The sequence below is a fragment of the Chrysoperla carnea genome, chromosome 2, assembly GCF_905475395.1.
Source record: "Chrysoperla carnea chromosome 2, inChrCarn1.1, whole genome shotgun sequence".
NCBI lineage: Eukaryota > Metazoa > Arthropoda > Insecta > Neuroptera > Chrysopidae > Chrysoperla > Chrysoperla carnea.
This window is the reverse complement of record NC_058338.1, coordinates 13,602,391-13,620,566: the sequence shown is the minus strand read 5'-3', so window position 1 is coordinate 13,620,566 and position 18,176 is coordinate 13,602,391. Positions and strand designations below refer to the sequence as shown.

Genomic DNA, 18,176 nt, shown 5'->3' with positions numbered 1-18,176 from the left:
CAAAGTCATTTAAAATTTGGGGTTGGATTTAGGGGATTTATAAGCCTTATTATTTATCACTTTGAAAAACTACTTTTTTAAATATTGCAAAATTTTTTTTTCAGAAATACATTTGTCTATCAAAATAGGTTGATTCAAACTACCAAATATCTGTATACCAAAAGTTTTTATTGTCATATTTGTATAAAAAAATTCTATTTATCCTATTCAAAAAATGTTTCGAAAAGATTTCCCCTGATTTCCTAATACGATAATTTTTTCAAAAAGTCAGGAGTTAAATGATTATATAGTCTAGTCAACAAGTTCGTTTTAGTTCGTGTTGATGAAATATAGAAATAATGGTCAAAAAATACATGTGATAGCTCTTGTCTTACCTCCTCCCACCCGTTACGTGGTTCAGCGTAGCATTCAAACTCACCCCCCTCCCTCTTGACCAGGCTACGTGGTTTATGGACGCTCCCTAATGCAGATAAACTTTCAGGAGTTTCGGAAAGTGGGACATTATTTCTATATTTTACCAATTTGAACTTGTTGCTTAGACTATACTAAATATCTAACTGATTGTGTTTTACATATAAGTAGGCTTCATTTTATAGGCCCGCTTCCAAATTTCACATAAACAAACAGTCGAATGAAAACGATAAAATATTGCCAAAGGCATTGACACATGGGTAATTATTGTCCATGCCCATAAGCCATAAAAATGCAATTGTATTGGGTGTGATTCTGCTCGAGATTTTTCTAACGTTGATATTGCCCACATTGCTAAATTTGTTACCAATAAAAATGTTACAATTTCACGTCCTGGTTTACGTCGTATTTGATCTGGTGTAACACACGAGCGTCGTGATGCGTCTAATATAAACATCGTTTGAAATGTAGTTTGTACTAAGGACGTTAGGGCTGTTATTACAACTAAAATCGTATTTTTTTCAATTGTAAATTGTCCACCAATAATCGTAAACATACTGTAAATAAACATCCCAGTTTGGGCACCAATTAATAAAATATTATCTAATTCCAAATTACGACCTCCATCGTATTTAAGTACCCGTACTTGAAACATACCAATTAAGCTCGCCAATGTACTAACACCGTACAATGTTAACTCACAAATATTCACTTCCATTACGGCTAAATTTACAAATTCTGGTCGTGATATTAATACAAAAAATAATATTAGCGATATAATTGTTAAGACTAGGATTAATATACCAACGAATAGACCTTTATGTGCGCGAGCACAATCTACGGAATAGTGATGGGGTGATTTTTTATAAGCTAAACCATCATTTGTAGATTTAATATCGATGATACTAATTTGTTTTGGTTGTTTACTGATATTTTTCCACATTACGTACAGAATTGCTGCACAGATTAAACTGTACTCAATCGTACAAGGAAATAGAAATGGTGAGGCATCTTGAACCAATGATCCAATTATGTTTGTACGACGACATTCGTATATTGCATGGGGGCCTTTTAAACCTCGTGCGACTATATGATGTGTGGCAGTTAATGCTAATTGTTCGCCATGACCATGGCCTCCACCCTCACGACCACTGAAATGTAAGACTTTGGAACCTGTAAATGACAATTTTTAAGAACTTTCTTTTAGAGGCGAAACATTTCGAGAGCCAAACTTTACGTACCTAACCGATGTGATATTCGTAAAGAATTATTTTCTGGATTGTAGAAAGTTAAAATTTCATGTTTAGTTTCTTGGACGAGTACATTTAACCATACTGATAAATTTGTTCCAATCATATGCATCAATCCAAATCGGGCAGTTATTTTATGTTTATAAACCTTCATTTGCTACAAACAAATAAAAATAAATACTTTTCGCTAAATCCAAAATCGATAATAAACACAAACCTCATTAGTTAAGAAAATGAAATACATTTGTATAAAAATAAATGCCATTCGAGTTGCTGGCGTTAAAGCTAACATAACATTATGACACTTTGTATTCCGTTCCAATTCAAAATACTGTCCAAATTCTAAACCTGAATAGATCATACTTCCAATTCCAAAAGCTAAAAGAACAAAATTTTTATTCAAATTTTTCTTAAGATGCAAATTTAAGTCACCCATTACCTACTGCACCCATTCGTAAATAAAAGCTTCCATAATGGTACTGGTGAGGTTGGGTCATTAAAAATGATAATCGTCTTGTTGCATTCACAGCGACACGATATCGACTATCCGAGGTTGTACTACCGGAATCATCGGATTGTTTACTGGACGTTGCTGTGCCTGATTCTTCACCACTATCACTAATTGAAAGTTCTTTAGCTGCTAAATTACTTTTCATTCCTTAAAAAAATTTTTAATTTAATTGCTGGTTCTTTCTTTTTCAAACTTACCCGATAACATAGGGAATTTATAGCCTATTTCAAAGAAAATCTAAAAAAATTTTACACATTTGTACTTACATTTACTAAATGTATTAATACCTTTAACTAATACGGTAATTTTTCCCTTTTTTTGTTAAATAGTCTAATCATCTCAGGATTTCACCTCGGAATCTAACGGAAGAAGCTAAATACTTGTACAAAGCTTTATTTTGATAGTATAAATGTTGTCTCAAAAGTCACATATGGCCAGCGTCCTTAGATATCCAAGGTCAAATGTCGTTTTATGAGAATATCTCGTTTCTTTTGCTTGTTTACATTTATTATAAAAATTGTGGAGGATAAAATTCCACTTAAAATTATTTTCTTAAATCCTAAGCATTTCATAAATGCTATTCTGGATTCGTTAGAATTACTTACTTGCTTTTTTCCTGTTCTTTTTCTCCGTTAATAGCATCGTATACATGTATAATAGAAACAACATACTTCCAATGTACAAATATAAATAATACCACTAAAATAGAAAAAAGCCTGAATGAATTAGCCTAAGTTATAATTGAAGATAAACCTTACACGTGGTTGATATAATCGTATCTGCTAAATGTAGGCGTTCTAGAAACCATGAACGATTCTAGACACTAGAATGTAAGAATATGAAGCTTTATCTCATTTACAGGACATTTGATTTATATAAGAGTCTTTTTTACGACAGTAAATTAGAAAAGTTAGAAATACTATTTGATTTCTAGGTGCTTTCTACATGGTACTTTGACTTGCATAGGGGCTTATTTTGTTTTGAAATTTGTGATACCACCTATTTGATTAAATTTCTTTCGAGATTGAAGGAGTAAGACAAATAAGGAGAGTCCAGAAGATACCAAAGAGGGATGCAGGCGTGTAACGTTCACCAGGCGAGTGGTATGGTAAAAAATGCATTATATTTCCAATAAAAATAATATAGATATTTTTTATGCATTGCCACCTGCTAATTCTTGACAGTATAAAGTTCGAGAAGAAATTTGGTAGGTGATGTCGACATATCGACCTATAATTTTATAATTTCAAAATAGGAGAGATTGATAAAAAGTTTACCCTTTACTAAACCAACAAAGAGTTGCTAGTAAGCTGCATATCTACAAGCATGGTTTTACTAGTCACTCACGTTTTACATACTTGATTATATCAACACATTATTATATTATTAAACAATTTCAACTTAATGGAAAATCAACAAGCCAGGTTTTATGTCGAAAATTATTAAGAATAAAAACTTTGATATGTTTAAATACCTCATAAAAAGATGGTGGTATATAAGTTGATATAACTTCAGCCATTGGAAATGCAGTTCCCATTACAACTAATAATTTCCCATACAAAGCGGATAATGTTGTTGCTAACGCATCACTGAAATTCAAAGAAAAAAGTCAGCGATATATACTATCATTGACATCTCTTCAAAAGTCTGTAACGATTGAAATGTTTAATTTTATGCCTCTTTGTGCAGAAATAATGAATAGATATGCAATTCATTGAGTTAAAAACGAAAGGGGAGTAAATATACTTTGTGAAAAACTCGACAAGCATGTTTTAAGGTATTAAAAGAAAATTAACAATTTTCTATCTACACTTTATTACTTAATTGTTTCTAAAGGTAAAAAAGCGAAAGATTCAAAACAAAAAGAATAAAAAATAAGTACAGGATGCCACCATGATTTAAAAATCTTCTAAATCATAAATTTTGTATATCGAGTAAACTGTTGACTGTAAAATTACATAAACAGAAAATCAGTCCACCGCGGCAGAACATTTTTATTGCCATTTAATAATAAAAATAAGGTTCGCCGTGTCGAAGGTTAATATTTAATAGTTTTAGAGCTTGGGCATTCCATAATTGCAATCCATATAAAACATTCTCAGAAATAAAGGGGTAATATGAGGTTATTTAAGTGAATACTTTAATCCCGAGTTAAGTGCTCGAAACTCTTTAAAAAACCTGCTTTAAAAAATCGCAGTTAGTCTAGATTTAAATGAAGATGATATGAATACAGTAAAAAAGATCTGTACCAAATTGGGAGAAATGGGGTCTGAGCAACAACCAACAAAATTGGTTGCACCAATCTGACAGGAAAATTGTCGAACAAGCTCATGTAAAAAAGTAAAAAGAAATTAAATTGACACCAGCTATCCGAGTTGGAAAGAAGTGGGTTTTTCAGGGGTTGAAAATAGTTTTACGCGATTTCTGGCTAAACTGTGCATTCTATTGAAAAATCGGATAAATCGGTCGGATAGATCTAGAGATTGTTTAATTTAAATTTAGAAAAAAGCGAAATTTTTAACTGCGGTTTCTCTTAAAACTACCCTTATAGAGTTCGGTTTTGGTTCACTGACTCATTGATATGCCTACTTTCGATAAACGATAAAAAAAGGTATGGGAAAAATGGGAAAAATGACTGGGAGTGAAAACTGAATTAAAAAGTACCATTATATTGATACTTCATGGTCAAGCTAATGAAAACGTGTTAAAGATCATTTAAAACGTTTTATATTTAGGTAGTTATTTCTAATCACCCAGAATATTCCAAATTTAAAAAACTGAAAGAAAGGTTTATTATTTGCAATCCTGTAAAAAAATTGTAGGAACAGTCAGTATATTAATAAGTGTCATTCATTTATATACGACTGTATAAGTTTTAAAGTAGACACAAGAGTCACAGAGATAAGTGTTATAAAGATGAGATAGAATGAAGCAAACGAATGACTAAAAAAAAAATGATATGTAGAGTTAGAGAAAACTATAAAAACTTACGCGCCAAGTTGTTTCCATTCAGTCTGGCGTTCAACACGAGAGGGTCGTCTTAGTGCAGGAAGTTGAAGACCGCCAACATGATGATGTTGAAAACTTAAGGGTGCTATTGCAAGGGGGCCAGCTTTTTGTTTTTGTTGTGTACGCCGTGTATGATGATGATGACTTACAGCATCCCTTCCTGTTTTACTCGCTTCATCCGTTGTATTCATTCCACCACGGCTACTACTTATATTGCTACTGTCACCGTGCTGTCTGTAAAATAAAGAAACCAATCAATGTACAGGGTGTGTCACGCATGTGTATGGAATTAACAATTATATCAATACATATATGAATCTTTAACACACTGTAGATACATACATCTGTAGTTGACATATAATCGTAAAGTTTATTATGTACTTTAGAAATTGGTTCAAGAAATAAAAACCAATTTACCCATCCAGAAACAATTTATTTTATCACAATAAATATCGAAGTATATTTCATTCCTTTTACAGCTTTTTTTATTTGACCTCTTTTAGTGAGAAGATATATTTTTACCGAGTCAGTAGAATGAGAATAAAATAAATTTAATTAAAATTAAATTTATTTTCGAATTTAAAGTTTTATTAAACCTATTTTTCATGAAAATATCCCAAAGTCTACTAAAATCATATCCGAATCTATCGAGCAAAATGAATAGATTCCCTGAGTAGAATAAGACTCGTTTCCAAACCTGATTTTTGCCACAGACCTTCGTTACGGAGAAGGATTGAAGCTGAATAGGGCATATTAATGCCTTAATAAAATCGGAAAAATGAGTTTTGAATTTGTTATTATTCAATTATGTGGTTATTTGAATTGTGTCCTATTCTTGGCGAGCAAAAATTCAAAAATTTTCAGGCAATTGAATGAGAACTCTCCGTTTATAAAATTTCGTAGAGGAAAGAACGTCAGCTTGGCATAAGATGGCGGACTAAGGCTTACACCCATGGGGTATGAAAATCTATAAAGTGATAGCATCGTACTATAGTACGTATCGTACAAATAAGGCACGAACTTTGTTTGATCTTAATTTGCCAGAGTAGCAAGTTTAACTTTCCTAATTTTGTACATCGTTTTCATTTACCAAAGTACCTAGTTTGTTTTGGGTAAATTGTATACATGTAAAAGGAAATTACCTGATGGGTGAAGATAATGACACATGATGATGCGAACACGATGGCGTGACACCACCAACGCTTATTCCACTAAATCGGTTGCTACCACTTTGTTGCTTTTGATGATGATGTGTTGTGCTACCAGCTGAGGATAATGGACGTCGTGCTGGTGACGATGATGAATGATGACTTAAGGTTTCTGGTGATACAATTACTGCTGTTGGGGAAGCTGGTGATGGCAGTAATGGGTCACCACCACCCAATCGACTACTACATGCTCTACTCCCACCGCTCATATTATTTAGAGGAATTGATGGCCAACTGTAAACAGTTTATCAAAAAAAGAAAAAAATATAGTTCATCAAAAAAGGAAAAATTATATATAAATGTTAGGTTCGTTTGCGTATGCTTCAAAAACTAAAAAAGTTTCGCATTGATTAAGTTCAAATTTTGACAAGATATGCAACTCGTACTTAGATCATTGGCAATTGTAATGTGCCTACCTTTTATAATTAAATTTTTTAAGGCGTAAGATATAGACGGGAAATATTTTATTTTTAAACTATTATTTGAAACATGTTACTACAACTGAATAGATTTCCTGCAATTCATAGATCTTTTTCCATTGACATTCGGTTTTGCTGTAGATTTGTGTATTACATCAAAGTCTTTAAAGACTTGAAAGACGAATAATAAGGTCCCTGGTCAGGGGTCTTAACTGCATATTTATTGGTTGAATTTCAAAGCTCATGTGCATTATTTACTAATCTGTATAATGCACAATCTATGAAGGAAATGTGAATGATTTTTTCGTTTGAAAAAATTTCGCTACACACATATACGCATGAAAACTAATTGCTTGAACATGTTGTTAGGGATTTAGGGCTTTTTAGTTTTTAGGGATTTAGGGCCACTACTACATGAACCATTTGGAACTGTTTAAGAACAGCAAGAGTGCTTTGACGTTGACGGACTTTACGTCGGAGAGGTCGTCAAAGAGAGGCTATCTGAAGTAAGTCCATCTCCTCATGGCAAGAGCTGGGCAGTGACAGAGAAGATGAGACATTGTCTCCTCCTCTTCACCACTCTGACAGCTCCTGCAGTAGTCGTGATATACTGTCAGGCGCAACCAGGGTCCTGTAATAGCCGCAAGAGATATAAGATCTTCGAAACGCCTAAGATTGTACTAAGACCATATCTGTCTTGTAGTACCACAAGATACGTTCCCTCTCCATCTAAGATTGGCCTTTTTTAAGATATCCTCTTTGAGGTGCAACTTGCAGTTCGCGAATGGAATTCCCGGAGATTTATTGAAGCTTGTCTTTGGCAGCATATTGTACCGTTTCTAGAAAGCTCATCGTCTTCACCATATATTTAAAGTTAATTGTGCTCCAAGGTACATCACTTTCCCATTTGTATGAAAATATAATCTCTCGTTTTGTGGACATAGAATGATATGATGAAAAGGGGTGCAACTATTGGAATTCGCGTGTTTTTTTTAAACATAAGCCTGTAGGTTTATAAATAAATCGATTTAAACAACCACGTTGATTAAACGGTGTTTAATACTGTACAAAACTAAACACATACATACATACATACATACCTAATGAATTTGACCGCGACAATACTAACAATAACAATAACATTCGTATCGATACAAGTACAAAAACAGTGAAACCCCCAATGAATAATTTTGTAGTTGTTGCTGCATTGTAGGTATATTGTATATAATAAATCAGAGTCAACACCAAACACAAATTACTGCTGTGACTAAATAAATGAATGAATGAATGTAAAATATTATAGGAATAAAGCTATTACTTAATTATACAATCAAATATTAAGTCCCCATTTTATAAATCATAAATGGATACATACATGTGTATTTATTTATATGAATTGTAAGTGATAAAAGTCATTCAGGAAAGTTTTGATCTGATACCATACTTATATACACTATTGTTCAACAAAAATGAACCCAAAGGTATTTGAACAATGAACGCCGAACTTCTCGTAATCACAACGCCCTATTAACTCAATTGGTTAAGGCGTAACCAATTCCACCCGCGGTATGCTTAGGGTAGCGGGCTCGATTCCCGCCGTCGCAACAAAATTAATTTAATTAATAGTTGTGATGGGATGGTGTAGTGCATGGTATATGCATGAAGGAGGTGCACTCAGCCATTGAAATTGAAGAGCTGATAAATGAAATTATCAGCGGAAAAGTGAAAACACATATATGGTATCACAATAGGCTCTTTAGCCTAAGTGTGTCCTTCGTGGACAGCCAATATAACCTAACCTAACCTTGGCGCGTGAAAGTTTTTAATCAACATAAAGTTAATTGTGTAAGTATGCAAAAAATAAGTCCGTTGATATTGACATTTTACAGAATGACAGTATATCGAGTCATTATAGACAGACTTGTGGTTGAACTTCAAAAGAGACGACCATTGTACAGCAATTTTTACAGTAAATTTTCGTACCTAAACAAAATAAAGCAAGTTTGTTTGTAACGATATATTCTGGTGATTAAGAACAGTGCTTTTTGATGAATTTACCCATTTCACGTTCTTATAGACGAACTCAAGACGAACTGAAGAACTTCCCCCGAACAACCAACGCGATTCTACAGGTTTTAAGGCATAAAGAAATTAAAACTAAAAAAAGGTCTCTATTGATAGATTTTTATTACGGGAGCTGTAATTTTTTATTACGGGAGCTGGATAGATGATTTCAATTCTTTAACAAAACGAGTTACATAATTTACATTATAAAAGATAATATTACTTCCAAGTCTCATTTTAAGGATAAAATCAAAATGAAGACAATCTTTTTCTGAGAAGTCAACTTCGACTGGACTTAATAATAAGGAGAAACAAAATCATAAGGCGTAAAAGTACTTCTTTTTCAACATGTCAAATAAATGCAACTTAGATTTTTGGTTGTATTGACCACAATAATGCGCCTTCGTACATTTCGAGTTGGATCACAGTTTCTTAATACGAGTGTACAGTCATAAAATAAATTAAATTGTTATAATTTTGCAGATAAATTGATGAAGGTCCTTTTATATTCGTTATAAATGCAATTATTCCTACATTATTCAAAAAGGTTTAATTGATTCTCTAATGGCAAACCTAAAATAAACTTTAGTATGACGCTAATTATATATAGATAGTTACGCTGTATCAGTTGATATCGAGAGCTTTAATGATACTGAACAACAGATTTCTCTTGAATACATAAGTGCATAGGCATACTACCTACCTCTGAATATATTTTTGCAAATATTGCTTTTCATAGTTACAAGCTGATAAAAGTTTCTTTAGCACAAAAAAATGATAACTTTCCCAAGCTTATTGGAACAAGATGGTGCCGACGGAAGATTTAGCATACTTTTACAAAAAAATTGATTAAGTATGCGCTTATCAAGTTTGCATGAACCTTAATCCAAAATTTTCAAAATTTACCAAAAACAGCAAAACATTTTTATCCGTTTTAAAAATTTTTCTATTTTTATTACGAAACACAGTATTTTTACAATGAAACGCAATACATTTGAAAATAATCAAAAGAAAAATTGAAATCATTTATTCTTTCCAGGCCTTCCAGGGATACTCTTTATATGATTTAATTCGCTGAAATCGTTGCTTTATTAAAGTCTACAGGAACCAGCAAATCGTCTTTAAGATTCCTCTCGGTTGAGACTACTAGGAATCCCGTAAGATGTAGGTATGTTAAATCCTCCTTGGGTGCTGGAATTGTTTATATAGCATTGGAAATCATAAATTTTGTGTGGCTAATAATAGACTTAACCATGGCCGTTTAAAACTAATTAGATACAGTACGGAAATATAGATAATCCCTGGTTGTTTTGAAAGCGTGCAAGGCGTCTACCATAGATTTTTTTTCCGTAGAAACATGTAGAATCATCCAACAAGGGTGTAGTTTTGTCAAAGACACTTTAAGCTTTTGCGTCATTGCCTATAAGATAGCTCCTTCCCATTAGAACATCCTTTCTTTAGATTAGGGATTGGATTCGTCGGCACCAAGTTAGACAAAAAAAAAAACCAGAAATTCTTTTTAGCCACATTCGTTCTGGTAATCAAGCAAAATTTTGCATATTTAATAGAATCTTCCTGCCTTCATTATGTTTCGATAATCGCAGGTTTATACCAAGAATATGTTTTTTCTATCAGACCAAATAAAAAAAGTTACTCTATTTGGTTTGAACTTCCTTAAAATCGCAGCGTTAGTAATAAGCTGGTGGATAAATTTCCAACGTTTATTACACTATAACCTCAAATTTAAGAAAAGCAAACACCCGGAGAAGTAAAAACCTCTGTTATTGATTAGAGAAACTTAATGGCCTCTTAATTTGTTTAATTTAAATGCAACTCTCATTATAGAAGTTAATAGCATCTATACATTCACAGCTGCAGTCAAGTAAAATATATAAAGCTTTCATATAAAGCTTTCATGTTATATAAACGAAAAAGGTTACTAAAACTGTTGATTCGAATCGATATTTTCATGTAAGAAAATATGATTAAATGTTTAATCAAGTCACATAAAATGAGGGTTCAGTAGAATTCTTTTTAGTCTCAAAGATCAAAGCTTCTGTGCTACTTATTAACAGATAGGTGCTTGTCGTTTTTGATACTTAGTAGGAAATTTTATATTGTGAGACTTCCAAAACCATCTAAATCTTTTAATAGGAGATTTAGTAAAGTCCATATATTAGGTCAATCTCTCAGGTCAAATGTTATTCCAAAACAAAAATTATGGCTCATCACCTGGTCCTATTCCGCATACTCTTTCTCTCGAATTATCTCTTCCAACAGATATAGAGGATTATATGACCACTCATTTTACTGAAGAGACTAAACATCTCTAAAGCAAATTTTAACACAGAAACAATGAAAAATTTGTCGATTTATTTAACAGACCTTTAAATCAGGGCCGTAACGAGGGTACATAGCGCTGGTGGCAATTATATAGGTTGCGCCTTAAATATATCGGGATTGGCTCAAATGATTTTGATGAAAATTCTTATACTGATAGTATTTTACATAAGAGTAAAGGCAAAATTGAGGAGAGTCATATCACATTAACAATTAACCTAGCTCTAATAGGTTTCTAGAATTTGGAGTCTGGTCGCGGAATTAAGGATATAAGTGATAGCTAGCGAAAAACTGACATCACAGCTGAAAAGAAGGGCCCAAAATTAATGGGTTTCAAAAAAAATTTCAATAAGATCGGATCACATTTGCCTGTGTTATCAAAGCAATCGGATTTTTGAACTTTATGACGTCATCAGAATCCAAAAAATTTAATTTTGCTCTATCACATCCAAATTTTATCCAATTTTGATAAACCAAGTATGTAATCCTACTAAATTTGGGTCATACTTTTCAAATTTGTGATCAAAATTAACCTAGCTCTAATAGGTTTCAAGAATGTGGAGTCTGGTCGCGGAATTAAGGATATAAGTGATAGCTAGCGAAAAACTGACATCACAGCTGAAAAGAAGGGCCCAAAATTAATGGGTTTCAAAAAAAATTTCAATAAGATCGGATCACATTTGCCTGTGTTATCAAAGCAATCGGATTTTTGAACTTTATGACGTCATCAGAATCCAAAAAATTTAATTTTGCTCTATCACATCCAAATTTTATCCAATTTTGATAAACCAAGTATGTAATCCTACTAAATTTGGGTCATATTTTTCAAATTCGTGATCAAAATTAACCTAGCTCTAATAGGTTTCAAGAATGTGGAGTCCTGGTCCCGGAATCAAGCACATAAATTATAGCTAGAGAAAAACTGATATTACAGCTGAAAAGAATGACCCAAAATTAGTGGGTTTCAAAAAAAATTCCAATAAGATCGGATCAAATTTGCCGGTGTTATCAAAAAAATCGCATTTTTGAACTTTATGACGTCATCAGAATCCAAAAAATTTATTTTTGCTCTATCACATCCAAATTTTATCCAATTTTGATAAACCAAGTATGTAATCCTACTAAATTTGGGTCATATTTTTCAAATTTGTGATCAAAATTAACCTAGCTCTAATAGGTTTCAAGAATGTGGAGCCCTGGTCCCGGAATCAAGCACATAAATGATAGCTAGAGAAAAACTGATATTACAGCTGAAAAGAATAGCCCAAAATTAGTGGGTTTCAAAAAAAATTCCAATAAGATCGGATCACATTTGCCGGTGTTATCAAAAAAATCGAATTTTTGAACTTTATGACGTCATCGGAATCCAAAAAATTTAATTTTGCTCTATCACATCCAAATTTTATCCAATTTTGATAAACCAAGTATGTAATCCTACTAAATTTGGGTCATATTTTTCATATATGTGATCAAAATTAACCTAGCTCTAATAGGTTTTAAGAATGTGGAGTCCTGGTCCCGGAATCAAGCACATAAATTATTGTTAGGGAAAAACTGACATCACAGCTGAAAAGAATGACCCAAAATTAGTGGATTTCAAAAAAAATTCCAATAAGATCGGATAAAATTTGCCTGTGTTATCAAAACAATCGGATTTTTTAACTTTATGACGTCATCAGATCCAAAAAATTTAATTTTGCTCTATCACATCCAAATTTTATCCAATTTTGATAAACCAAGTATGTAATCCTACTAAATTCGGGTCATACTTTTCAAATTTGTCATCAAAATTAACCTAGCTCTAATAAGTTTCTAGAATGTGGAGTCCTGGTCCTGGAATTAATACAGAAAACAAACTTTGTTAACAAAATTTGGAACATGGGCAAGATCTTCTGAGCCTAAAACCAAGAGTGGTTTTGCTTATCGCTATATATGACACAGTTTTACTATTTGATTTCCTTTATACAACTTTAAATACAACTAAAAATTCCCAAAATAATAATGAAGGAACTAAAAAGTACCATTTTCTTTGCTAGTAATCAATCATTAACACAGTTCTTTCCCTCTAAAGTAAAGCTTGGCTCTTATTAAAACTTTTTCGTTTTAAAAGAACTATTTATATACAAAATCCTAAAAAATATCACATTTTAACACAGTTTTATATTTCTTCTAATTCTATTGTAAATTAATTCTTAAACGGCTTAATAAATCACTGTCATCAAGTTGATTTATCTTCGAACAAAATATTAAAACAATATAAATTTACAGAATATGATGAAACTCGGTGGATAGGGTTATTTTGATCCAAAAAGTATAAAAATCAGGTTTATTTAATGATGGGATGCAGATTTTCTGAAATATCCCAATATTTGGATCGATTTTAGTCCGTATTTCAAAAACTATTCGACCAGTCGTCAAATGCACGATTTTTGTACTTTTTGGGTCAAAATTACCTTATATACTAAGTTTTATCAAAATTGGAATTTTAAAAAAGTCTCAATTTTTTAAGGGGTACGTACCTTTGAAAAAATTGAGAAAAGCGCAAAAACAATTTTTTTTTGGAATTTGAAGAAACTTGGTAAATGGGGTAATTTTGATCCAAAAAGTATAAAAATGAGGTTAAACTAATGATTGAACCTATAGAAAGTATCATGGGCAAAACTTCATTTTCAAAAAAGTTAGAGTTCCCCACCAAAAAATTTAAATCCATAAATTTGTGAACAGAAAGAGAGAATAAGTGAGGCCTATAAAGTGCTTTGTTTTTAAAGAAGAAATTATCCAGCAAAGCGGGCAGGTATCTGGTAGTTATGGTATAAATCTAAAAAATATCCAACAGAATCCACCCTCAATATTTCATAAGTAAGTCTCAAATATTTTCATACACTCATTTTTTTGGGAATATCTTTAATAATAATAAATAATATTTTTCCATTTCTAAACAATAATAAATAATATTTTCATATGTAATAATAACTCAATAATAAGATCCTTGGTATCATTATTTCTTTCATTATTATCAGATTCTTACCTTGGCCCTTCCTCATCCTTATTTGGTGGTATGGTTGTTGATGGGCTAACCGTAGTAACATCACATTCGGTTGTAACATCCCCCATTTCCGGTATTGCACCACCTGATGTCGTGGTTGCAATATCCTCAATATCTGAATCAATCCCTTGCGCAAAATCCATATAAAATGAATCTCGAGAATCACTTGATCCACGTCTTAATTTTAAACTTAAATCAGGTGAGCTATCTTCCATTTCGATAAATTTTTCGTATTAAAATTCGCCAATACAGGAAAAATAAATTTTGTGTAATACTTTTCTCAAAAAGGAAATTTCACATCATTTTTAAAAAGACAAATTATCTACACAAATCACTTTGGAAATAATTTAAAATTTTATTTAAAATTAAACACTGATTTGAATAATGATTGTTTATCGAATTCATATTTACCGCAATTATAAATGTAACCCACGTCACTATGGTATGTAATGTAAATAAAAACAAAAGACGGTGTAAAAAAAAAGAATTTTTGATGTCAGTCGAATTCGAATATCACAGAGGATTGAGTAAATTTATTAAATAATAAATAAAAATTGTTAAATAAAAGTAAAATTGTGTTAGCATTTCATTGAGAAATTTGAGCTTTTTGTTGAGAATTGTGTATGGATGAGTAGTAGAAATAATTTTTGTTGTGTAGTAAAAAAAAGTATTGTTGTGATTTGTAATGAAAATGTCGTGTGTTTGTATACACTGTGTTTAATACAAACGTCGTCTAGTCTCTCACATAACGTACAGTCAATGTGTATAGGAATTCAAACGTGGGGAAATAGACAAAGCTAGAAGAAGAGAAACGGAGGAGCATGATGATTATTCGAGAGAACACATAAAATTACATATATACGCATTAAATGCGCTGTGCGTATTATAGAAATAGTACTATTTGCGCAGGGTTGTTAAAATATTATTATTCCACCCTTGTCTTGTATGTGCATTCACTTCAATATTTACTGTTTGTGTGTATGTGCTGCATGTTGATAATCTTCTCGATTCACATGAATCATGTTCTTCAGCTACGTATTTATTCGAAGGTAGATATCTTGGAGGTAGGATATCGAAACACCTTTCATTATTTCTAATGTAACAAGTAACCTCTTTAACAATTGGCAGTACCAATAGTGTATTCCTAACACCTAAGAAAATTCTTATACTAGCTTGATACCCACCCGCTTCACTGGGCTCAAAAGTAACAACCACCGCTTTATAGCCTCTAGCTCTCTTGACCTCACTTATCCCCCTTCCATAACACTCGAAGGGATTGTTTTACACAACTAAAATATACGCACAGTTTTCAATTTTTTTTAAAGTGTAAAATAGTTATAATTCATTGAGTATATCAGAAAAGATGGCAATGAATTTATTTAAATTCATTTATTATTTTAAATTTTTACAGAAATCTTTAATTTATTTTTCAAAATAGTGATCATAGATGGAGCAGTAAAATGTCAGATTAAATTTTAATTTCTCCAAATTTTGCTTCGTATACGAGACATTTGGAAAAAACTAAAAAGGGTGCTTTTTCACCCCTATCCTTAATTTCCACCCTTTCATTTAACATCCCTCCACGGTTCTTTCTTCTTTATAACCCATTGAACGATTTCAGCAATAAAAACACGTGAACGCCGTAGTTCCTTTCTATATGACATGATCAATTAATAGCCTATTTCATCGACCTCTGGGAGCGATTTCTTATCAGAGTTTTCTCCTTTAGTAAGTCTTCTCCGCATGCAAGATGATATACTAGCATTTGCGATATTAACTTCTTAACAAAGATTGAATTCACTAAGTGTTAATAAAGACCATTTATATTCCTTCTCTCATCCATGGCGATTTTCAGAAACCTGGTGAATAAAAAACACATGACTTTAAAAGTTTCTGCCAATGATTTTTTTACGATTTTATTCAGTACACTGGAATATAATACGATATTTTTATCCTTTTCTAAAACCGTAAAACTAAATATAGTTATTTCATAACTTTTGTTGAATGAAATAGCATAGTAAAATTATATTATATATATATATATATTTAGAATTTAAGATCACGTAGAAAACATTCATTGACCCTGCGGCTTTTTGAAACGAAAGTAAAAGTTACATAGTTGAAGTATTCAAGAGGCAGACACCTAACTAACTCTATATGACTAGTAAACAAAGTTTTTTTTGTTTAGCAAGCAAGCCTCATGGAAAAGTGTACATCATTAAATATTAAACATGGATTATTTTTAGATACTACGCTTTTTTTGACACCCTTTTATTCGATTGCATTTGCCTATTGTACGCCATTTTGTAATTAATATTTTTCGTTGTTTATTTATTAAAATTGACGCAAGATTATAAATATTGACAGACATAACAAATAAATATACCGCAAACAAGGAATTAACACTTCCTTTTTACATTTTGCCGATGTTAGATCAAGGGGATAAAATGATTACCATGTATAAGTCATATGTGTTAGTAGTTTATAAGGGTAAAAACATAATTTACGATGTCATTTTTTAAAGTGCATAATAAAAATTTATAGTAAAACGTAGATATTTATGAAGAGGAATAACTAATATACTTAAGGGTTTCTGAATTCTTGAAAGAACTAAATATGTATCATACATTTTAATCAGATATTCGTGAAAGAATTTTCTAAAAACTCTCTTTCTACTAACGTTTTCAAGGGTTTCTTCCCCAAGCAGAAACATTATCTGAATCAATCACCATTAGATAAAAAAGTACTTTTTGTAGGCTCCAATTAATGTAAAGCTATTGGTAGCCGCAACTTAGGTGTGAATCCTTTCCGAATTTAAATTGCGGTATAGGCACGCCATACTTAAAACGCATTTGATTTAACGAAATATTTTACTGTAATGCATTGAATTATTTACTAGAAGACATACGTTGTTTTTATAAAAATTTATGGTGATTGAAATATTAAGAAGTTAAGAAGTGTATTTTCAGGAGTAACAACCACTAAATAAAAAAGTTTACAAATAGCTGACATTTATTACTATCGATTGTTGATGTTCCTGAGTTGCGCAGTAAAGTTAATAATTCGTTTACATACCCACATCTTTCATATTAGACCAAGAGTCGGTATTAAAAATATTCTATAATACTAATGTCTAAAAAACACTCTTGTATGTACAAAAAACAAAATTTCGATAGTGTAAGTAGTTTTTTTTAACACACCCGGTGCGCTATTACTTACTCATCAACAGTATTAAAGAAAAACGTTATACAAGTAAAACAGCTGTATCTTGGCGAAAAATCATAGAATTTGGAACCTCAAAAAAAAACTTGATAACCTTTACTTTCTAGTTTTGGAATCTATTAAAAAAAATCACTCGAAAATTTTTAAAATATCACCCCTTGCCGCTTTGTACGGATGACTGAAAGGGTGAGAAATATTATCCCTAGAAAAATTCCTGTTCGAGCTTTTTGAACCAAGATATTCGCTGTTAAAGCTTTTGGATAATTCTGTATCTTAAATCTTCTGAAATAATCATCGCATTGTAATTTGACTCTTTTTATTCGAAAATTTAAACTGCCTTTCTTTGATATCCCTGCATATTTTTTTTGTAAAATAAATTAATTACATTCCCCCACTTTTCGTTCCTTTCAAATGAGCTATTGTGGTTCTAAATTGAATAATAATAAGTTGCTTGAACCCCTTATGGGATGAATTTCCAAATTAATTTTTTCTCTGTCACATTATGGTGCCTGGTGGTCGCCATATTGAATTTTCATTATTGCCATATTTTCTAAAGCACTCGCAAGGCTAAGACAAATCAATTGACGTTAGAATCATCAGAATCAGCCCACGCATTTGGTCTCTAGTGTGCTACATATGAACGCACATACATTATTTTCAAAATATGGCGTCTGGAGATTGACATATTGAATTTTC

At 31.8% G+C, this 18,176-nt stretch overlaps 1 protein-coding gene across 1 annotated transcript; it reads right to left on the bottom strand.

Annotated features, from left to right (window-relative positions):
- Positions 1–240: 240 nt before the first annotated feature.
- On the bottom strand, positions 241–14,476 carry LOC123292115 (proton channel OtopLc). The gene is made up of 9 exons (XM_044872669.1): positions 14,241–14,476; positions 6,324–6,623; positions 5,164–5,415; positions 3,647–3,761; positions 2,778–2,871; positions 2,101–2,319; positions 1,879–2,039; positions 1,653–1,818; positions 241–1,584 (listed from the first exon to the last, which is right to left on the bottom strand). The coding sequence occupies exons 1-9, from the start codon at positions 14,471–14,473 to the stop codon at positions 569–571; spliced, it is 2,556 nt and encodes an 851-aa protein (XP_044728604.1). The 5' UTR covers positions 14,474–14,476; the 3' UTR covers positions 241–568.
- Positions 14,477–18,176: the final 3,700 nt, after the last annotated feature.

Excerpts from the sequence above, each read along its gene's own strand:
- LOC123292115 (XM_044872669.1), bottom strand. The coding sequence starts at position 14,473 with ATGGAAGATAGCTCACCTGATTTAAGTTTAAAATTAAGACGTGGATCA. Across the intron at positions 6,624-14,240 it reads AAGGATGAGGAAGGGCCAAG|TTGGCCATCAATTCCTCTAA; the intron begins GTAAGAATCTGA and ends AACTGTTTACAG. Across the intron at positions 1,819-1,878 it reads TCATTTTCTTAACTAATGAG|CAAATGAAGGTTTATAAACA; the intron begins GTTTGTGTTTAT and ends ATTTGTTTGTAG.